Raw genomic sequence first — 16,638 nt, forward strand, 5'->3', positions numbered from 1 at the left:
TTATCTCTAATGCATTTTATTTAGCTCTTAAAAGTTTTTCTGTCTCGTTAATAGACGCACACACAAACATCTTTAACAGATCCCACCTGGATGCCCCGGGGACCACTTTCCCCATCTCGACAGCAGGGTCAACCCAGGTGATGAGGACTGACTTAGGAGATAAAACCCTGACACTAATGTCCCGGGCCTCATACTCTGGTGGCTCTGGACAATACATAAACAAAGACATAGAGACAAAAATGTCTAACTGAGCCAATTATTAAATCACCTACAATACAAAACGTAGTTATAGATCAGGCTCTAGTTTCTCATTTTGGCTGACATGAATATTTATCATTTTAATAGGTTCAAAGCAGTTAGATGAATGTAGCAATTATCTATGAACCTGCAGGTACCTGGTGTGGTTGTTTTGATTGGGACTTGTCTGTTGGCAGGTGCGCTCTGGCCCACGGCTTTCTGTGCCTGCAGTGACACCACATGAACGGACTCAGATGCTATGAATAGAAAGGGATACCAGGCACGGCCAGGGTTTACACTATGGACACTAAAGATAGTACAAACAAAATGTATACATTAAGCTAATTTTGAATCAAATCTGAATAAACAAACAAGAAATTAGGATCAAACTGTGGACTACATACTACCAACCTTTTCCTTGCTGGACTTATTTAGGTTTCATTAAGTACAGTTTGCCACAGTAATACTGCCCATAAAGTTACTGTGGTTATCATGTGCTATCTAGTTACTTAATTAAGCACCTAGGCATGCTCTTGAACTTTATTGTGTGAATATCATTCCTCACCATCATGTTTATAAAACCTGAAGCTTTAATCTACGAATTAAAAGTATACGTCCTCTTACTTAGTTTGGGCGTGTTTCGGTTCCTCTGGTCAGACTGAGGTTTGGTGTGGTGTTGACGTCTCCTTTCCAGCAGGGGAGCTCCTGCCAATGGCCTCTCAGGCTGTCTGGGACCTGAGGAAGATTGAGGTGCCCTCCTCTGCATCCTGGCACTTGGGACACCTGACGAGTGAGCTGTTCTGTCCTCCCTGGTGGCCCGCTGTACAGATGGCTGATTTTTGGCTACACTTTGTGAGGCCCTGACTGGGCCTGTTAGTTGATGAAAATGAAGTTGAAAAAAATGAAAGCACACCAGAGTTAATTTTACTCTTATGATGCCATACTTTCATAAGCTGTGCACTGGCTTTGACTTTAGGGCCTATTTAAAACTTTAACTGCCATGGAAACTGAATGTAATTGCTCCAGACAAAAGTACTGATGTGATAAAAATGTAATTACATGTCACTTTCATCCAACAGAGACAGCAAGCATGCCCAGTTGTCACAAAAAGGAACATATGGAACAGTACTGTCAGGTTCTTTAGCTTGTGTCATCTGATTTCTACTGTAATCCCATTCTAGTGGTGACTCCATTTGGACAAACTCTAGGCAGCAAGAGAATCACATAATCTGGCTTCACTGCTGAGCGCTAGCATTGGCAGTCTCACAAAATCTCTCCTTGGTCCCTCCTACTCTTCCCTTCTCTTTATTTCCTCTTCTTCCTCTGTCCTTCCTTATCCATTTCTCATAATCACTGTCAGATGAAAGGCTCTTCCCCGTTCCCTGTTCACACAGCTGTGTGCACATCTGGCTGAGTACTGACCAGTCAAATTATGTAGCAAGATAGATTTGATTAAATTCAAAGGGGTAAAAGGTCAAAGCAGTAATGTAGTGTGAGTAGTAGTGAGTTTGCCTTTCCAAAAGGTACAGTAGGTTAGATCAATTGGACACCACAAAATCCATTGACCACCCAAACATTTTGGCTTTAAAATGGAGAGAGAGGGGAAGTTTTAATGCTGATGGGCCTCCAACATGACACTTCATGTGTGGTGCAACCACAGAGGATACAGAGAAAATGTGAAGAGGAGGATAAGTGCACACTAGACAAGCTCTCAGGAAGACAGAGGCTGTTTGTTTCAGTTACACTTGGAGCACTCATGTCTTAAGTTTCTCTGTCTCGATCCACCCCTCTGTCCTGCCAATACAGCTGAGTGATTTTTTTTCCCTTTGGATCTCCATTGCATGTTTGTTTGGTAATAGACTCACTTTCTAAATCCCTGTCTGCTAACCCTACGTTTTCTCTCAGCTTTTTCTTATTTCACATCCTTTGCTCTGATATGGATCGCCACGATTTTAGTTCTCTTGTCTACTCCTACTGTGATCTTTCTGCCAACATGCCAACAAACTTGCCTGGATGTCTGTTAAAGGTGTAATGAGTGGAGATTTTGTTGAAAAAGAGTTGAGTTATCAAAGGGGAAAATTACATTTAGAAGGGTGCCAGCTGGGGAATTGTGCTTCAGAAACAGGAATATACAAAAGTTTTATTTATTTGTTTCCAATCACATATAAATTGAGCATGTTGTCCTTACTTATGTGTTTTATTTTTTAGGCTTTTTAAATGCACTACAAAACAATAATTACTTGCTTCATTTACATCCATCCATCTATCATCTAACCTACTTTTCCTGTTAAGGGATGTCTGTGTGCTATAGACGACTCCAGATGTCACTCCGCAAAATGCTGGGTAAAGTACAACACGGACAGGTCAACAGTCTATCGTAGGGTTGATATATAGAGATATTAAAGACAGACAACTACTCATGATCGAATGCACACCTGTGGGCAATGTGGGAGTTAGCAATGAACAAAATATTGGTCTGTGGGAAAAAACTATGGCTGTTCTAGCTTGAGCTCTGTGACCAAGTTGATGACCAAAATGCCTAATTTGTTATAGTTTTTGTGAACCTCTTTCTTGATTGCTGGACAAATACTGTTAACTACAAGGTTACCCATAACACTGAATATGGCAATAAGGCAGTTTTGCCAATTCCATCTCACTCTCAGATCCATACCTGTGTCTCCTCATACTTGCAAGAACATAAAACAGAATTATCCCCGTTTGGTTTTAATTATCTTTATTTTCTTCTTCCTCTTTTTCTCTCTCTGGAAAACTGTCACAGTGCATAGTTTGGCCTAGATCATTATGCCGCGGACCACTAAACCATGGACTCCACAATACTCTCACTGCCAAATCCTTTCTGTCTTTTCCTGGAAACGCAATGGTCAGATGTGCTTTGAGCCCGGCCTCCAGATAGACAGAGATATTGCTGCTACAGTAAAGACTAGTGTCTACAGCCTGATCATGCTGAAGAATTTGATGTTTCCTCCTTCTCTTCTTTCTCAAACCTGAGGCCAAGTTTTGATGCAGTGTCTTTCACTACCTTCAATAGCAAATCAGAAATCTGTAAACATAATTTGGTACGGTTGGGTGACACAGTGAAGTACATTGCTCAGTTTAGCCACAGTTTTATTTAACAGCTAAACAAACAATTCACAGATGCTGAGATTTCATAGGAACCAAAATAATGACAATTTTAGCTAACTAATAAATGGATATAATATGCACACTTTTGGAAATGTATTAACCTTTAATATTTCATTAGCTTGCCAGCTAGTGCAGTATAATGAAATAAATCAAAACCTTTAATGGGCAAATGAGCATTAACTTAAACTTGTTTAATAACTTTTTTATAGTTTCGCAAAAAGGCTTTTATAACAGTAAGTGTTTGACATTAATAATAAAAAGATAATGAAAAACTTATTGTGAACTTAATGTAATTTAGATAGATAATCTGACAAGTCAATGAATTTCTATGGCTATAAGCTAACTATAAAATTTGTTCCTTTGCCCCTTCTTTTTCATTCGGCTTCAGTGACCTTCTTTAGCCCTAAACATTGTGGCTTTTTGGCTCCATTTACTGAGGCTTAGCTCAACAAATATTATTAGCTCTGTCTCCAGAGCAGCTCCACCTCAAACAAATAAAACAAAAAGTCCAGATCAGCATGGTGGTTCAGTGGTTAGCACTGTCACTTCACAGCAAGCAGGTTCTGATTTCAATTTCTGGTCCTGATCCTTTCAGTGTGGAATTTGAATTATGGATTTTCTCCACATTCTCCATCGTGGCACAAGTCATGCCAAGTCAAGTGGTGTGGACAGACCATAATGCACTATTCACAGGAAATCTGTGTTAGTCCTTTGAAAGACACCTCAGAGTTGAGTGCCCACATATGCTTATATTTATCTGCATGGAAAGCAACATGAAAATTCAGTGTACTAAAGGTCTGGCATAAGTTTGGCATTTCCTTTGTTCTTTTACAGTGCATTTGATCTCTAGTGCAAAAACAAATAACTGAATGTTAAGAGCTTAAATAAAGGTTCAATAAATCAATATTAGAAAATACACACAAGCATTCATACCGACAGACAATTTAAATTCAGCAAATGATCAAAATGTCATGTTTTTTAGATACTGGGAGAAAACCAGAGCATTTGGAGAAAAGCCATGGCAGAACATGGAGAACATGCAAACCAGACTGGTTCAAACCCAGGAACATTTTGTTGTGAGGCAGCAGTATGTGTCACTGTAACCATCTGATAGGTCAAAATACAAGAACAAAACTGAAAGATCCATCACATTTAATAATGTGAAAACAGCAAATTATGTTGCTTAAGAAAACAAATAATTAATGATCAGTTTCATCTATACTGTTTTTGAGATTTTCTGTCTTTTAACAATTGAATTATGTAGACTCCTGTCTCTGCTAGTAATTTTCTTTAATTTTACAGTCTGTGGAAGGCAGTGACAGCCAAATTAGTGACAGTTAATATGGTAAACACCCAATAATTGATGTTAAATTCAGATCACTGGCAGGAAAAACATACCAGGATAAATAGGTGGAAATCTATGAGTCAAGGGAAATTGAGCGTTTTTCTCTACTGATCCCACTGGGACAGAAGAAGTGAGAGATTGGAGGAGACTATTGCCCCAAGACACAGCTCTGTGAGTCATCACATTAGATTCACAGGTTTCTTTTATTTCCACACTGACAGCAGATTATTTCAGTAAACCACTTTTTGTGGATTTAGCCAAATACTTTGATATGTATGACAGTCAACTGACACACAGCACTCCCATGTGTTGTTGGTGAAGATGACTTAAGATCAAGTTTACCTGCTGTTGAGTTTCTGACAGGTGCACCACCCAACACAGCAAAGCCATCCAGGTTTACCCATTCAGGGTCTATAAAAAGACACAGTTCAGGTTAAGAGATTTTGCCGCTGGAAATAAGTAAAAAGCAATAAAGATTTGACAAATAACTTGTGTCTAATGAAAACATTTTCAAGTGGAAATGTCATTTGCATTTTCCCATTTTCAGAAAGAAAATTTGTTTCTCTAGCATATTATCATTCCTTCAAATCACTCACTGTTGCTTTTAATAAGTCATCTTTCCATTTTTGTTACTCTAACAGCAGCTGGCCAGACGCATTAATAATGTCGAGGTCATATTTATGACGGCCGATGCTGTGCTCATGCAGCTGAGGGAACACACACGATTTGCAAAGAATTTTTGGAAGGGCGACACAGCTTGGTTGCCAAAGATTTATAGCAAACTGCACCGGAGCTGGAGAGACCACAAGGCTGCCACAACGCAAACTGGGCAGTACATACACACCCACATAAACACAAACACAAAGGCATTTAAATGCATATTTGATTGCAACACTAGACAATACATGACTTCATCTGCTGGCACCACCCTTGGCACAACCCCAACCACCACCAAACACACACACACACACAACAAGTGACCACAACACAGGGGATTGGATAATAGGAGCTGGGCTAAGTTTGAATGTGGAAAAGAAGGGTTGGCTGCAGACTTTAAGTCGCTGATGAAGCACGGATCAAAGATGCCAAGGACAGAGGAAAGTGGAATAATGACAAAAGCAGGCTACACTGTGTCAACACCGAAAATGCAACGGGTAGAGAAACATAAGGAACCGTCTTTTTAAACTTTTTAAAAGGCAGGATAAGGAATTACATTAGATGCTGTTAAGACCTAAAAATAATGTAAAATTTAAAATAACCACTGTCTGCTGATCGGTGGATAGATTGCTGGTCATGCTACTGTCAGTGCTCTTTCCTTCCTTCAGGCAAACTTGGATGATCATGCGCGAATGAGGAATCCACTGATAAAGATCAATCACACGTGTCTGAACACCTTACCTACTGGTGTCTCTGCTTTGCACACAACTTTGCTCATCCTCATGTTTGGCAGTTTGAATCGTCACTCTGAATCTCACACCATAATTTAAGCCAACGCTCTTTACCTATCTTGGTTTAGGTTATTTTATTTATACCCGTGGGTAGATTTGTTTTGCTGTAGGAGCAGACAACCATGGTACAAACAGACATTTGAGGCACCAGACAAACACCGCGAACAATTAAACACAGAGACATGGACAAGCACTCACAAAGCTTACTGATCATATTTTCAAAGGTAGAAGTAAAGTACACTGTTGCCTATAAAGATTAAATAATTTTGTTTTCACACACATTTTTTTTCTTGCAAAGATTAATTGTGGTGTAATTTTCAATGTTTGGAAGAGATTGATCAATAAAGTTCTGAGAAGATATATATATATATATATATATATATATATATATATATATATATATATTTTTTTTTTTTTTAATGAGAAGAGGTAAAAAATATTTTATTCCAACTTTATGGGCAACAGTGTAGATGTAAATACAACAACAGACATAAAATGAAAGCTCAGAGCCCACTGGAATGCAAATAAAACTTCCTATAAAAGCTCATAAAGATTCATTTAAAAAAAAGCATTGAAACTCATTAAAAGTTTGATGTAAATAGAATAAAAATGTATACTTACTACAAAAAGTGAAAATCTTCAGCTAAGACTTATTTAAAAGAGGAATAGCAGTAGGAACAAAACTGTTCCTTGTACGCTTAGTCTGAGAACTTGGGGTTTAAATCTCCAACCGGATGGATGGCGCTGAAATTCACTGGCTAAGTGATGGGATTCATCATTACAGATGCAGCTGGACCTGTCTGTTGTGCAGCGATTCTAGACTCAGCTGTGACTCCCCGAGTAGCCAACTTGACCATTTAATGATCTGATCCAGTGAGTTTTTTCTTTCAGAGGCAGGTTTCCGAACCATGTTCTTTAAAGTTCAATGTAGAGTCAATAATAGTCTCACGATGTTTATAAGATTGCATATATTCAGTGGTTTGTCCCTTAATGACAGTGGACTCAGGTGTGGTGGCATTCTTTTATAAGTCAATGGCCATGTCTTTGGCTTTTAATAAATTTAGCTCTAGGTGTGAGTCCTCATAGCACTTAGCAAAATAGTCATTGACTATTAATACTTAATTCCTGTATTTCTTTGCTAAAATCAAATACATTAATCTGTCCATTAATTTCCTCTGAATTACTTTTACTGTAATTTTTGGCTAACAGTGCTGCCATCACCCCTGAAGTCCCTGAAAAACACCTTGTCATTAGTTCTGACTTGGTTTATTTGTATGAACCCACTATTGTCAAAGACCAACAACCATTGGAACCTAACATCTTACATGCGCACACCCTATCTATTGAAGTTTTTTCTTTTGCTATCTTACCCACATCCTCCAGTAGATGAGGGTGACTGTCCTTGTCCATTTTAGTAAAAGGGTGAGACCTCGTGGGTTTGCTGGAGCTGATGACGAAGCGGTCCACAGGTCTTCCATCCAGATGGATGGAAGGCTCCCAGCTCTCTCTCAGGCCCTTGTCCACAGATGTCTGTTTCCCACTGTGTGGCCGTAGTGGCTTCTCTGCTGTAAACATAAGAAATCTGGGTGAATTTTTTCTGCATTAAGTTTATTTAAACAGTTTTAATTTTGCATTTTAGAAGTATATAGTCCTACTGTTGAACTCTGTCAGCTGTTAATACATTTCTGCATAAAGGATACCAGGCCCATTTCCTCTGCATTTATTATAGTTGGCTTTAAAGTAACTTTGTTTCTGATGAAGCATAAACTTACGTGTAAGGGAGCCCTGAAAAATACAAACTAAATTGATTGTTGAATAAATACATAAGCATATGGTTGAATGCAAAAGGCTTAGGTCAATAAGCAATCTTCATTTTCCATCCTAGCTAGACTTACTCAGAACAAAACAAAGAATCTAACATAGTATCTAACAATCTCTTTTGGATAGCAACTGTCTAATATAATTACTCCTATTTTGGTTTGCATGCTGGCATAATGCATCCATGAGTGATAGCACAGCTGTCCAACAGGTTGACATTACACCCAGATGCCAATGTAAAGCATTGAGCATGACAGTAACACATCAGTATAAAATATCATTGCAAATTTTATGAAGGAAAAAGTTCCCAGTGAACATACAACATATATTCACAATTGCAGATTTATTTAACCATGCACAAATTATTGGTTTGACACCTGACAGCTTGCCTGGATGTTAAAAGCCTTACTGAAGCAACATGTTAAAGGGACATGGAAAAAAACTGTGCTCAATCGTCACCAGTGGAACAATATCATGTTCATTAAATGTTTTATTCTTTTCTACTATTAAGAGTTCACAGAATTGATTTATGTGTCTGTACATTATTCACACTCTGGGTGCAGAGCCTGGAAAGGAATGTGGTTTGAGTTGAGTAAAATTGTTTGAAAATAACTTGTCTGGGTAAATTAACAGTTTTCTACATATTCAGTTAAAACTATCTATACTAGAAAGTGGTGGGACGATGCACATTAGATGGCAATGAAATATTTACAACTAAACATATTTGTAATATGATATACTGTGTGCAAAAGTGTGTAAAATAAAACACTGCTTAAAGCATGGACCATAGAGTGCTAAATAAAATGAATTAATCTAAAATGTTGAGATCTCAACAATTAAATCATATTCAAGCAGAGGAACATAGAGACATAGAGAGGTTAAGCAGTGCTTTAAAAGATTTTTAAAAAGATTTAGCATGCCGTTCATTCATGGCTCTCTTAACATTTGTTAGTAGCATCCCTCCATCTCATAAACAGCTGTGTGTGCTTCCCAAAGGTTTACAGCAGCAATTTCAGTTTAGCTGGGTCACAAAAGCACCTCATCACTCTGACTTCTTGTTGTCTGCAGGTGTTTTCCCAGCTAGACTGACGCTTTCACTTCTCACATACAGACACTCTCATGCTGTCATTTACAGATGGTCACAGCTCTTCATGTGCCTACAATGTTGTCTCAGGCTATCTGAAAGTTTTAGTATGTGCTGAAAGATTGTCTCATTATTGTTTCTGCTGACTGTAGGCCCACTGTGGCAAGATGATTTGAGATACAGACTTGCATCACACTGAGACTGGGAAAATAAGGGAGTGTGAGGCTGTGGCAAACTCCATTGACACAAGTCTGGAAGCACTTCAATCGCTTGCACCCTGTTTTCAATAAGACTGTGTATTACGTAGGAAGAGATCTGCTCTTTTGTCCAGACATCATTCTGTGATTTGGCCTCTTTGGAAATTTATGATCCAAGGGCAAACCAGATATTTTTGATTAAATCAAGACTCCCTTGAGCACAGCAGATGTATGATGGCGATCCAAGAGTAAACAGTTTGGCAAGCAGTTACGCAGCGGAGCAATTGTAACATCATAACGTTACGGAGGGAGGCTTGTTTCAGGTTGTTACCGGGGCAACTCAGAGCAATAATACAACAATTTCTATGCTGTGTTTGTGAATGTGAAATGGAAAGACAGACAATTAGAGCATGATTGAGTTAGACAGTGGAAAGTATTAAGTATGTAAAGAATGAGGGCATGGCCTGGAGGTCATTATGTTAGTGTTTATTTGATAAAACTGTCTGTGTATCTGAGTGTGTTTGAGGGATTTAGCATGTGCAGTACCCATGCATACTGCATATCTAAAAGCTTTTCATACACACACTTGTATGTGCATGTGTAGTTTCGTAGAAAAATGCTCAGGTAAACCCTGAGGTCAAATTACTCCTGTAAATCTTCTCTGCGAACTATCTCATAGCACTCTCACCCCACCACACAGACACTGATCCACCATTAACCTCCAATAATTGTCATCTTCCACGAACCCACATCTATAACCAGGATCAACAGTGAATGTGTGTATGTGTGTGTGTGTGTTTACAAAGGTTAACAAAGTAAAGATCAATCACTAGGAGTGAAGGGATGCAGGGTTGATTGTTCCTACTCTAATTTCTTGGAAAAGTCATAAACATCTGATGTTTATGTTACAATAATATATCAAAACATATCTTAAGAATTAAATTCAATGGTTGTACAGTGTCTCGTTGCTGTTTTTTTTTGTGACATTTGGTTGTATTAATGATATATTCGTATTAAACTTAAGTAGATATTTCTCTTGAGAAACAAACCCCCATGAAATTCAATCTGGTTCATTTTAAACCACCTCTAAAGGGTTCAAATATATAAAGGTTGGTGATATTTGGTTTTGTTTTGCCTGTGTTTTTAGTGATCAGTTCCTGGGATTTCCTGCTGCCCAAAGGCCCAAATAAAAGGGAAATGGATATTTGTTGTATACTTACAACATTGACAAGAAAATGTGTGTGGCAAAAACAATGTTGTTGTTACTCTCTGCACAAGAAAGATTTTTACAGGACTACCTTCTGTTGAGGAAATATTCCCAGTTCCAAACTGTATACAGTGTGCTAATGGAATTAGCAAAAGCAACTGGAATATACCACCACGAACAAATTCCTACTCCCTCATACTGTACAGGGTGAAACTGCAAAGAACACATAATTTGTAACCCTAGCAAAAAACAAAAAAAACAAAATGGCCACATACTGTACCTCTAGAAAAGCCTCCTTTGAAGTATTAATTTGACATTTTGTAAAATACTGTAGGGTCTCTTTTAAAGAGGTAAAACTGTCTCTATTAACGAGCTTTAACAGCAGCTTATTAGGCGTAATAAGCTGATGGTACAAATGTCTTCCACTCAATGTTGTTTTGATGGTAGCAATACTTGAAGTCGGTTCATGCTAATCAACAAAATTAACATACAAAATAAGTTCTGATGGATGGATGGATGGAGTGACAAAACACTTGACTTGAAGATTTTTTCTTTGAACCAATTTCCCAATAACCAAAACCATGTGTTCAATATTCTAACCATGATGGCAAAGTTCCTCTAAGTTTAACAAACTTTGTTATTTTACCAAAACCATGATCTAACCCAGAATATAACCAAGGTGTGTTTACCTACCAAACCAAACCTTTAGCATAGCATCATGAATGTGTGTAGGTTGTTTTAAACTGTAATTTTTAAAAGAACACCTGTTGAGATGACCAGAGAGAGGCCATGAGCATACACAGCTATTGCCTTCTTACTTTGAATAACTGTTTAGCTTGGGAGAGTTACATGCAGTTGACATTTATCACATGTGACCTTCACAAACAGAAGCTGGCCAATACAATTAGTATTGGCTACAAACATATTATGTATTTTAATATTGGTGAGCAGAAGCTTCCTTTCCAAATTCTTCTACTGTTCACTTACTCGCGGAGCTTGACACCTTACAGTGTTAGTTTATGCTGAAGTCTTTCAGTACACTTAGCTGACGTCTACTGTGCTTAGACAGGTGTGTGTTCATAGCCCAGGTGTACTTGTTTCGACAACTGGAGTGGTGCCATGAGATGACATCATAACACAAGACATGCCACCACTAGCAGGCAGCCAAGTTGTAGGGAGGTGGAGGTGCCGGGTCAAGCTCCATCAGGTGATAAAACACACCTAGTATTGTGGAAAATATTAGAAATATCTGGCACATGCTTCCCTGCCTCTCTGTAACTCCCAGTGCAAAACTGCACCAGGTTGAGGGAGCTTTCTGTGAAATCTGCCGTGTTTTCTTCCTGCAGAATTACTGTTTGTTAAGAGACATTAAAGCCAACTGGGCTGCAAAGACTCTTTCATTTCCATCAATCTCTGTCCCAATCACACTCTACACTTTTGAAGAATGTCTTGGACAATATTTATAATCCAAACATAATATCTAACATTTTTCTTTACTTGCACTGCCCCCTTCTACTGCATGTGTCTGAATACTCCCACAGGATTAATTTCTTCCACTGCTCCTAAGAATTTAGACTGACAAGCTGATGACCCGTGAGTAGAGAAAGTTAATGAGTAACACTCCTCTCTCCTTTAACAACTGCTATCAAAATGCCCAAGAGCAAGCTCCATACTGCTCAGCTAGCACTGCTAAGTGGCTTGTAGAACAGAGAACTGTGATTGTGCTAAGCAGCCCCAAGGTGTGAATGTGTGGAAGCGAATGAATGTGAGTCTGGTTATTGCAAGAGGGAAGAAATGCATGATAGCAAAAAAAAAGGCAGAGGAAAGGAAAAGTTCACAATATTATAGGCAGCTGCTTACATTCACAGAAAGAAATTACCTCATAGACCAAGTGCTTACAGTTGAGAAGAAGGCATATAGAAACATATAAATCAACTGACACAGCAAATGGACTGAGTCAAAAAGGGTGGCAGACAAACATACAGACTGACCTTTGAACACATCCAAAAAGACCAGCTTACTCCTTCCCAAAATGATTTAGTTATGTAAGTTTTTTAAATTGTCTGAGAATGAAGGCTCTTCTACTTAAAAACTGTAAAATGTAGGCTGCTGTGGTTTATAGTCTGTGTTAGTCAAACTTCTTTGTCTATTTGATTTCTCTGGCTTCATTTAGTCAACTCTGATAATTACTGTCAGACATATAAACCTTAAATTTATTTTACTTTCTACTTTTACTTTAAAGCCTATTTAAGCCATTATTCACTACTTGCTGATGGTTGGTCTGATAAGCAGCAAACACTTACCAGAGGTGATACAAACAAAAAATCTGACCCCCTTCCCCATCTTTTCATCATGTGTCACCAACATGAGTGAGGTTAGTCATTCTGGCAAATTACTAAAAAAGCACTGTAATGGCTCATGTAGACTATTACCACCTTCTATATGTTGATCACTGTTAGTCTAGGACGTGTGGTGTACACTGGCATATAATTAACTATAACAGTGGCAGTCTGTAATTCTGTAATTGCTTAACTCAACCATCTTTCAAAACTCCAAAAGATAAATGAAACGTTACACTCTAAATTAACTATTCTCATAACTTAAATTATTTAGTGAGTTATTTAGTTTCATTCAGTTATTAAAACTGCACCTCTTACAAATAAGAGTTAAATGCAGGGTGAACAAACACATTAACTAATTGTTTTTGAGTAAAGCTAACTTAACAACAAAATACAGCAGTGACAAATGAGGCAATGACACTGATACACCAGTTGGAGGCAGCTTTTCACAAAAAGGTGCTTAGTCTGCTGGGAAAACTTGAAGCCAAGTATTACTGGGGTCAAAGCAACCTGGAGCCAGTCATTACCACAGTGCAGTTGACCATTGACATTTTTCCATCCTTTAAGCATCCTCTGCATGACAAACCGTGACTAAAGACAATGTGAAGAAAATATTTAGATATAAAGATACACAAGTAATTATTACCTTTTTTAATGGCAATTGGTTTGCATTGTTTCAACAAGTCAGATTGCTGATCAAGTAACTACAACTCAGACATTCACAAGAGTAAGAAATGTCACATCAGATCGCCCAATTTAAATATTTGGATTACAGTACAAATTTGAAATGATTTTTTTGTTTGAAATAGTAATATTGAGTACTAAATAATGAGTTACAAGTAAATGTTCAGGTACTGTACAATTTGTTTTTGTTTTGTAAATTAAATTGTAAATGTACTATACTTAATAAGCATCTGAAAGTACAAATACAGGTAAAATAATCCAGTTTACTTGTTTTTTTATATTAATTAGCGTTAACTAATTGAAAGTGATAGTTTAATAACTGCAAATAATCGATATAGTTTTAGTGAAAAATGTTATTTGCATCAATTGGGGATTTGAACATTTTTAGGTCTCACTCACATAACAGTAATTTATGATTTTTAGTATTTTAATGTTTTTAAATGCACGAACTCAATTTTTTAAACTGCCCAAATCAGACGCTGCAATAAATCTACCATCAATCGTATAGTATCCGTCATACTACAGGAGCAGAAGGCAATGGGGCGCCCCACAACTTATCAGACCGAACAGCACATTAATGCAAACCCTCCAACTGCTCCGGGGAACGTAAATAAATGTTTTACCTGTCCATCCGCATCCTGGTGCGCAAAAAGTAACGAATAGCGCCAAGAGCGTCCTGCTTGCGGCTAAAGCCATCGTGAGTGTGGTGCCCTACTGCTGCGGAGCGATGCACCAGCTGGATGTGGAGGGCTGGGACACACAAGCCCTCCCCTACCTTCCTCCGAAGAGATTAATGCTGTCCACCGTGAACTTGTGGATTCTTTGTGTACATACAAAAATCCACCAGTTTTCTACTTGGACACACGTCTTTAGTGGATTCTGATTTGGATAACAGGGCTTTTAAATGCGCTGAAACAACGTTTGAACTGCTTAGATTAAACGGTTTCCTGATTAAAATATTATTTTCGGTTTCTTTATATTTCCTTAGTGGTATGTAAATCTTGAAGAAGAACAGAAAAATGTCTGTCTTCGTGGGAGCGGCACTTCCCAAACTGAATCCCTGTAGCAGGTGGAGACAGGGAAAAAACAACGGGAGGCGTGAGCGTGACCAATCAGTGCCAGATGAATCCAGATCTGGGTCTGAACATGTGTCCATGTGTGCTTGTTAATCACTTTCTTGTATTTGATGTTTTTTGTGTCTGTTTTTTATTTTTATTTTTATAGCGGGTAGTTTTCTGTGTCCCTTTATGTAGCCTAAGCAGTTCAGACCCACCTTTCACATCGTATCTAATTCCAGGAGACATGACCCAGGTGAAACCACTGCACCCTGTGTAACAGTATGCTACATATGATCTAATTTTATAAAACTGAGTGCACAATTGCAATCGTTTTCCAAAAAGCAACTTTACCACTAGATGGAGCAACAGGCCACGTTCTAAAAGAGTTTCTGAATATTGGTCCTCATGACCCCTGGGCCCTGCTCTGCTTATTTTTCAACTGCATTACATACTGCTGATTGAAGTATCTTCCCGCTTCTGATTGACAGAACAGACCTTATTTAACCCCCTGCTGTAAACAAAAAGGGAAAAAGAAGATGTGATGTTTTACAGTAGCAACAGTCGATCTGAAACAATTAATACATGCACTTTGTATCCGCCTAATCAAAATGAGATTCTGCTTCTGGTAATGAGAAAAATTTGTCGCGTTACATATTTTGGTATCTGTTATTTATTCGTTTTATTTTGAAATGAATATAGTAGGACACCTTTGCGGCTCCAGATTTTCAAGATATCCCCTGAGAATCCACATTTCTTTCACCGAGGTTCTTCAGAGCTCAGAGGCTTTTATGTCTATAAAATTCTCATTTCTTGTGAAACAATTGCAAGTTTAACTCGAATCTCGTCGTGTTAAAAATAGCATGACAATGCTTGTCATTATTAATGATCTACACACACACAGGTGCCACGTTTTTATGCTTTCTCACACTGGCATAACTGATACTGACAAATAAAATAAATAACAGAAAAACCTGGAAGCATATGAAAAACACTTCAACAGCACCATACACAGACTATTATACAAATAGACCCTAAACACCGCTCTAAATACGTTTAAACAGAAACTTATTTTTCTTTCAATATTGAGGATTTATGGCTAGACAGTTGTTGACTGCATCATTTGGAGCCATAAACTGGCTATCACACTCCAGAGGAACAAGCCTTTTATATTACTTTACTTCTCTGAAAGTGGTTTTACTCGTGACCAACATCCCCCTCTGTTGGCTAGGCCCTTTATCTGCACTTTATCTCTTACTGCTCACTGAATTCCTGAATGACTCCGAGACTGAGGAAGTAGTACAGGGGTTAATTTTAGAGCAAATGATAAGCATTGTAATATAAGGAATACTGTAAACAATATTAAACATTAAAAGAATATTTTAAAGTGAAACAATGCACAAAGCAATGGACATCTTTTTGGCCCTCAGATGCTAATAAGTATAAAGTGAAGTTTCAGTTTTATATTTTTATATCTATTTTTATACTCAACTCATTGCTGCTGTGGTGCAACATCTCATGCTCGCTTTTACACACATATACACATAAAGACATGGGCTGGATTGCTCCTCAGGTAACGCATCAGCCAGCTCAGTGCACTAAGTACAGGGTGTCCAGTCTTGTTTTACACACACCTAAGGATATTTATGTCACATTCTGCGCACAGCAGTGAAGTAACATGATGTTTGAAATGAAATAAGTAATCTCTGCCTATACTGTAGGTACTTACTGAATGGCTTTAAACCAAAGCAAGAGTTGTGCTCTAGTGCTATAATCAAGAATTGTTTCTTAAATATGCAGTACATGAAGTGTATGTTTTGGTAGAACTTTTGTTCAGAATTGTTGAATTTGTGAACCAGCCCCTTTTATTCCACCAGGGTCTTTGTATCTTATTTTCCTAATTATCTGAGAGAGTAAAGAGAGAAAAACATTTAATTAGCTGTCTCAGACTGTGCCTAAAAATAGGGTGGTTCATTAAACAGAAACACTGCAGTTGCTCTTGAGATACAGCACATATGTGATTTATGGTTTTAAAAGTAGATTTCATTTTTTTTACAAGCTACACTGTTGTGTATTTTTG

At 38.0% G+C, this 16,638-nt stretch overlaps 1 protein-coding gene across 5 annotated transcripts in view; it reads right to left on the reverse strand.

Annotated features, from left to right (window-relative positions):
* The window catches only part of fndc1 (fibronectin type III domain containing 1), a 36,705-nt gene extending 22,160 nt beyond the window's left edge, over positions 1 to 14,545 (reverse strand). For 2 of the 5 annotated variants that reach the window (XM_067482533.1, XM_067482532.1), the window contains exons 1-6: positions 14,127 to 14,545; positions 7,545 to 7,739; positions 5,069 to 5,137; positions 862 to 1,107; positions 396 to 494; positions 87 to 204 (exon numbers count right to left, since the gene is read on the reverse strand). In XM_067482533.1, coding sequence (XP_067338634.1) covers positions 87 to 204; positions 396 to 494; positions 862 to 1,107; positions 5,069 to 5,137; positions 7,545 to 7,739; positions 14,127 to 14,199 — 800 coding nt within the window. In that variant the 5' untranslated portion in view covers positions 14,200 to 14,545. The remainder of the gene's footprint in view (positions 1 to 86; positions 205 to 395; positions 495 to 861; positions 1,108 to 5,068; positions 5,138 to 7,544; positions 7,740 to 14,126) is intronic. The other 3 variants (XM_067482530.1, XM_067482529.1, XM_067482531.1) reach the window with 2 other exon arrangements.
* Positions 14,546 to 16,638: the final 2,093 nt, after the last annotated feature.

Source organism: Channa argus, chromosome 17 (genome assembly GCF_033026475.1).
Source record: "Channa argus isolate prfri chromosome 17, Channa argus male v1.0, whole genome shotgun sequence".
Classification (NCBI taxonomy): Eukaryota; Metazoa; Chordata; class Actinopteri; order Anabantiformes; family Channidae; genus Channa; species Channa argus.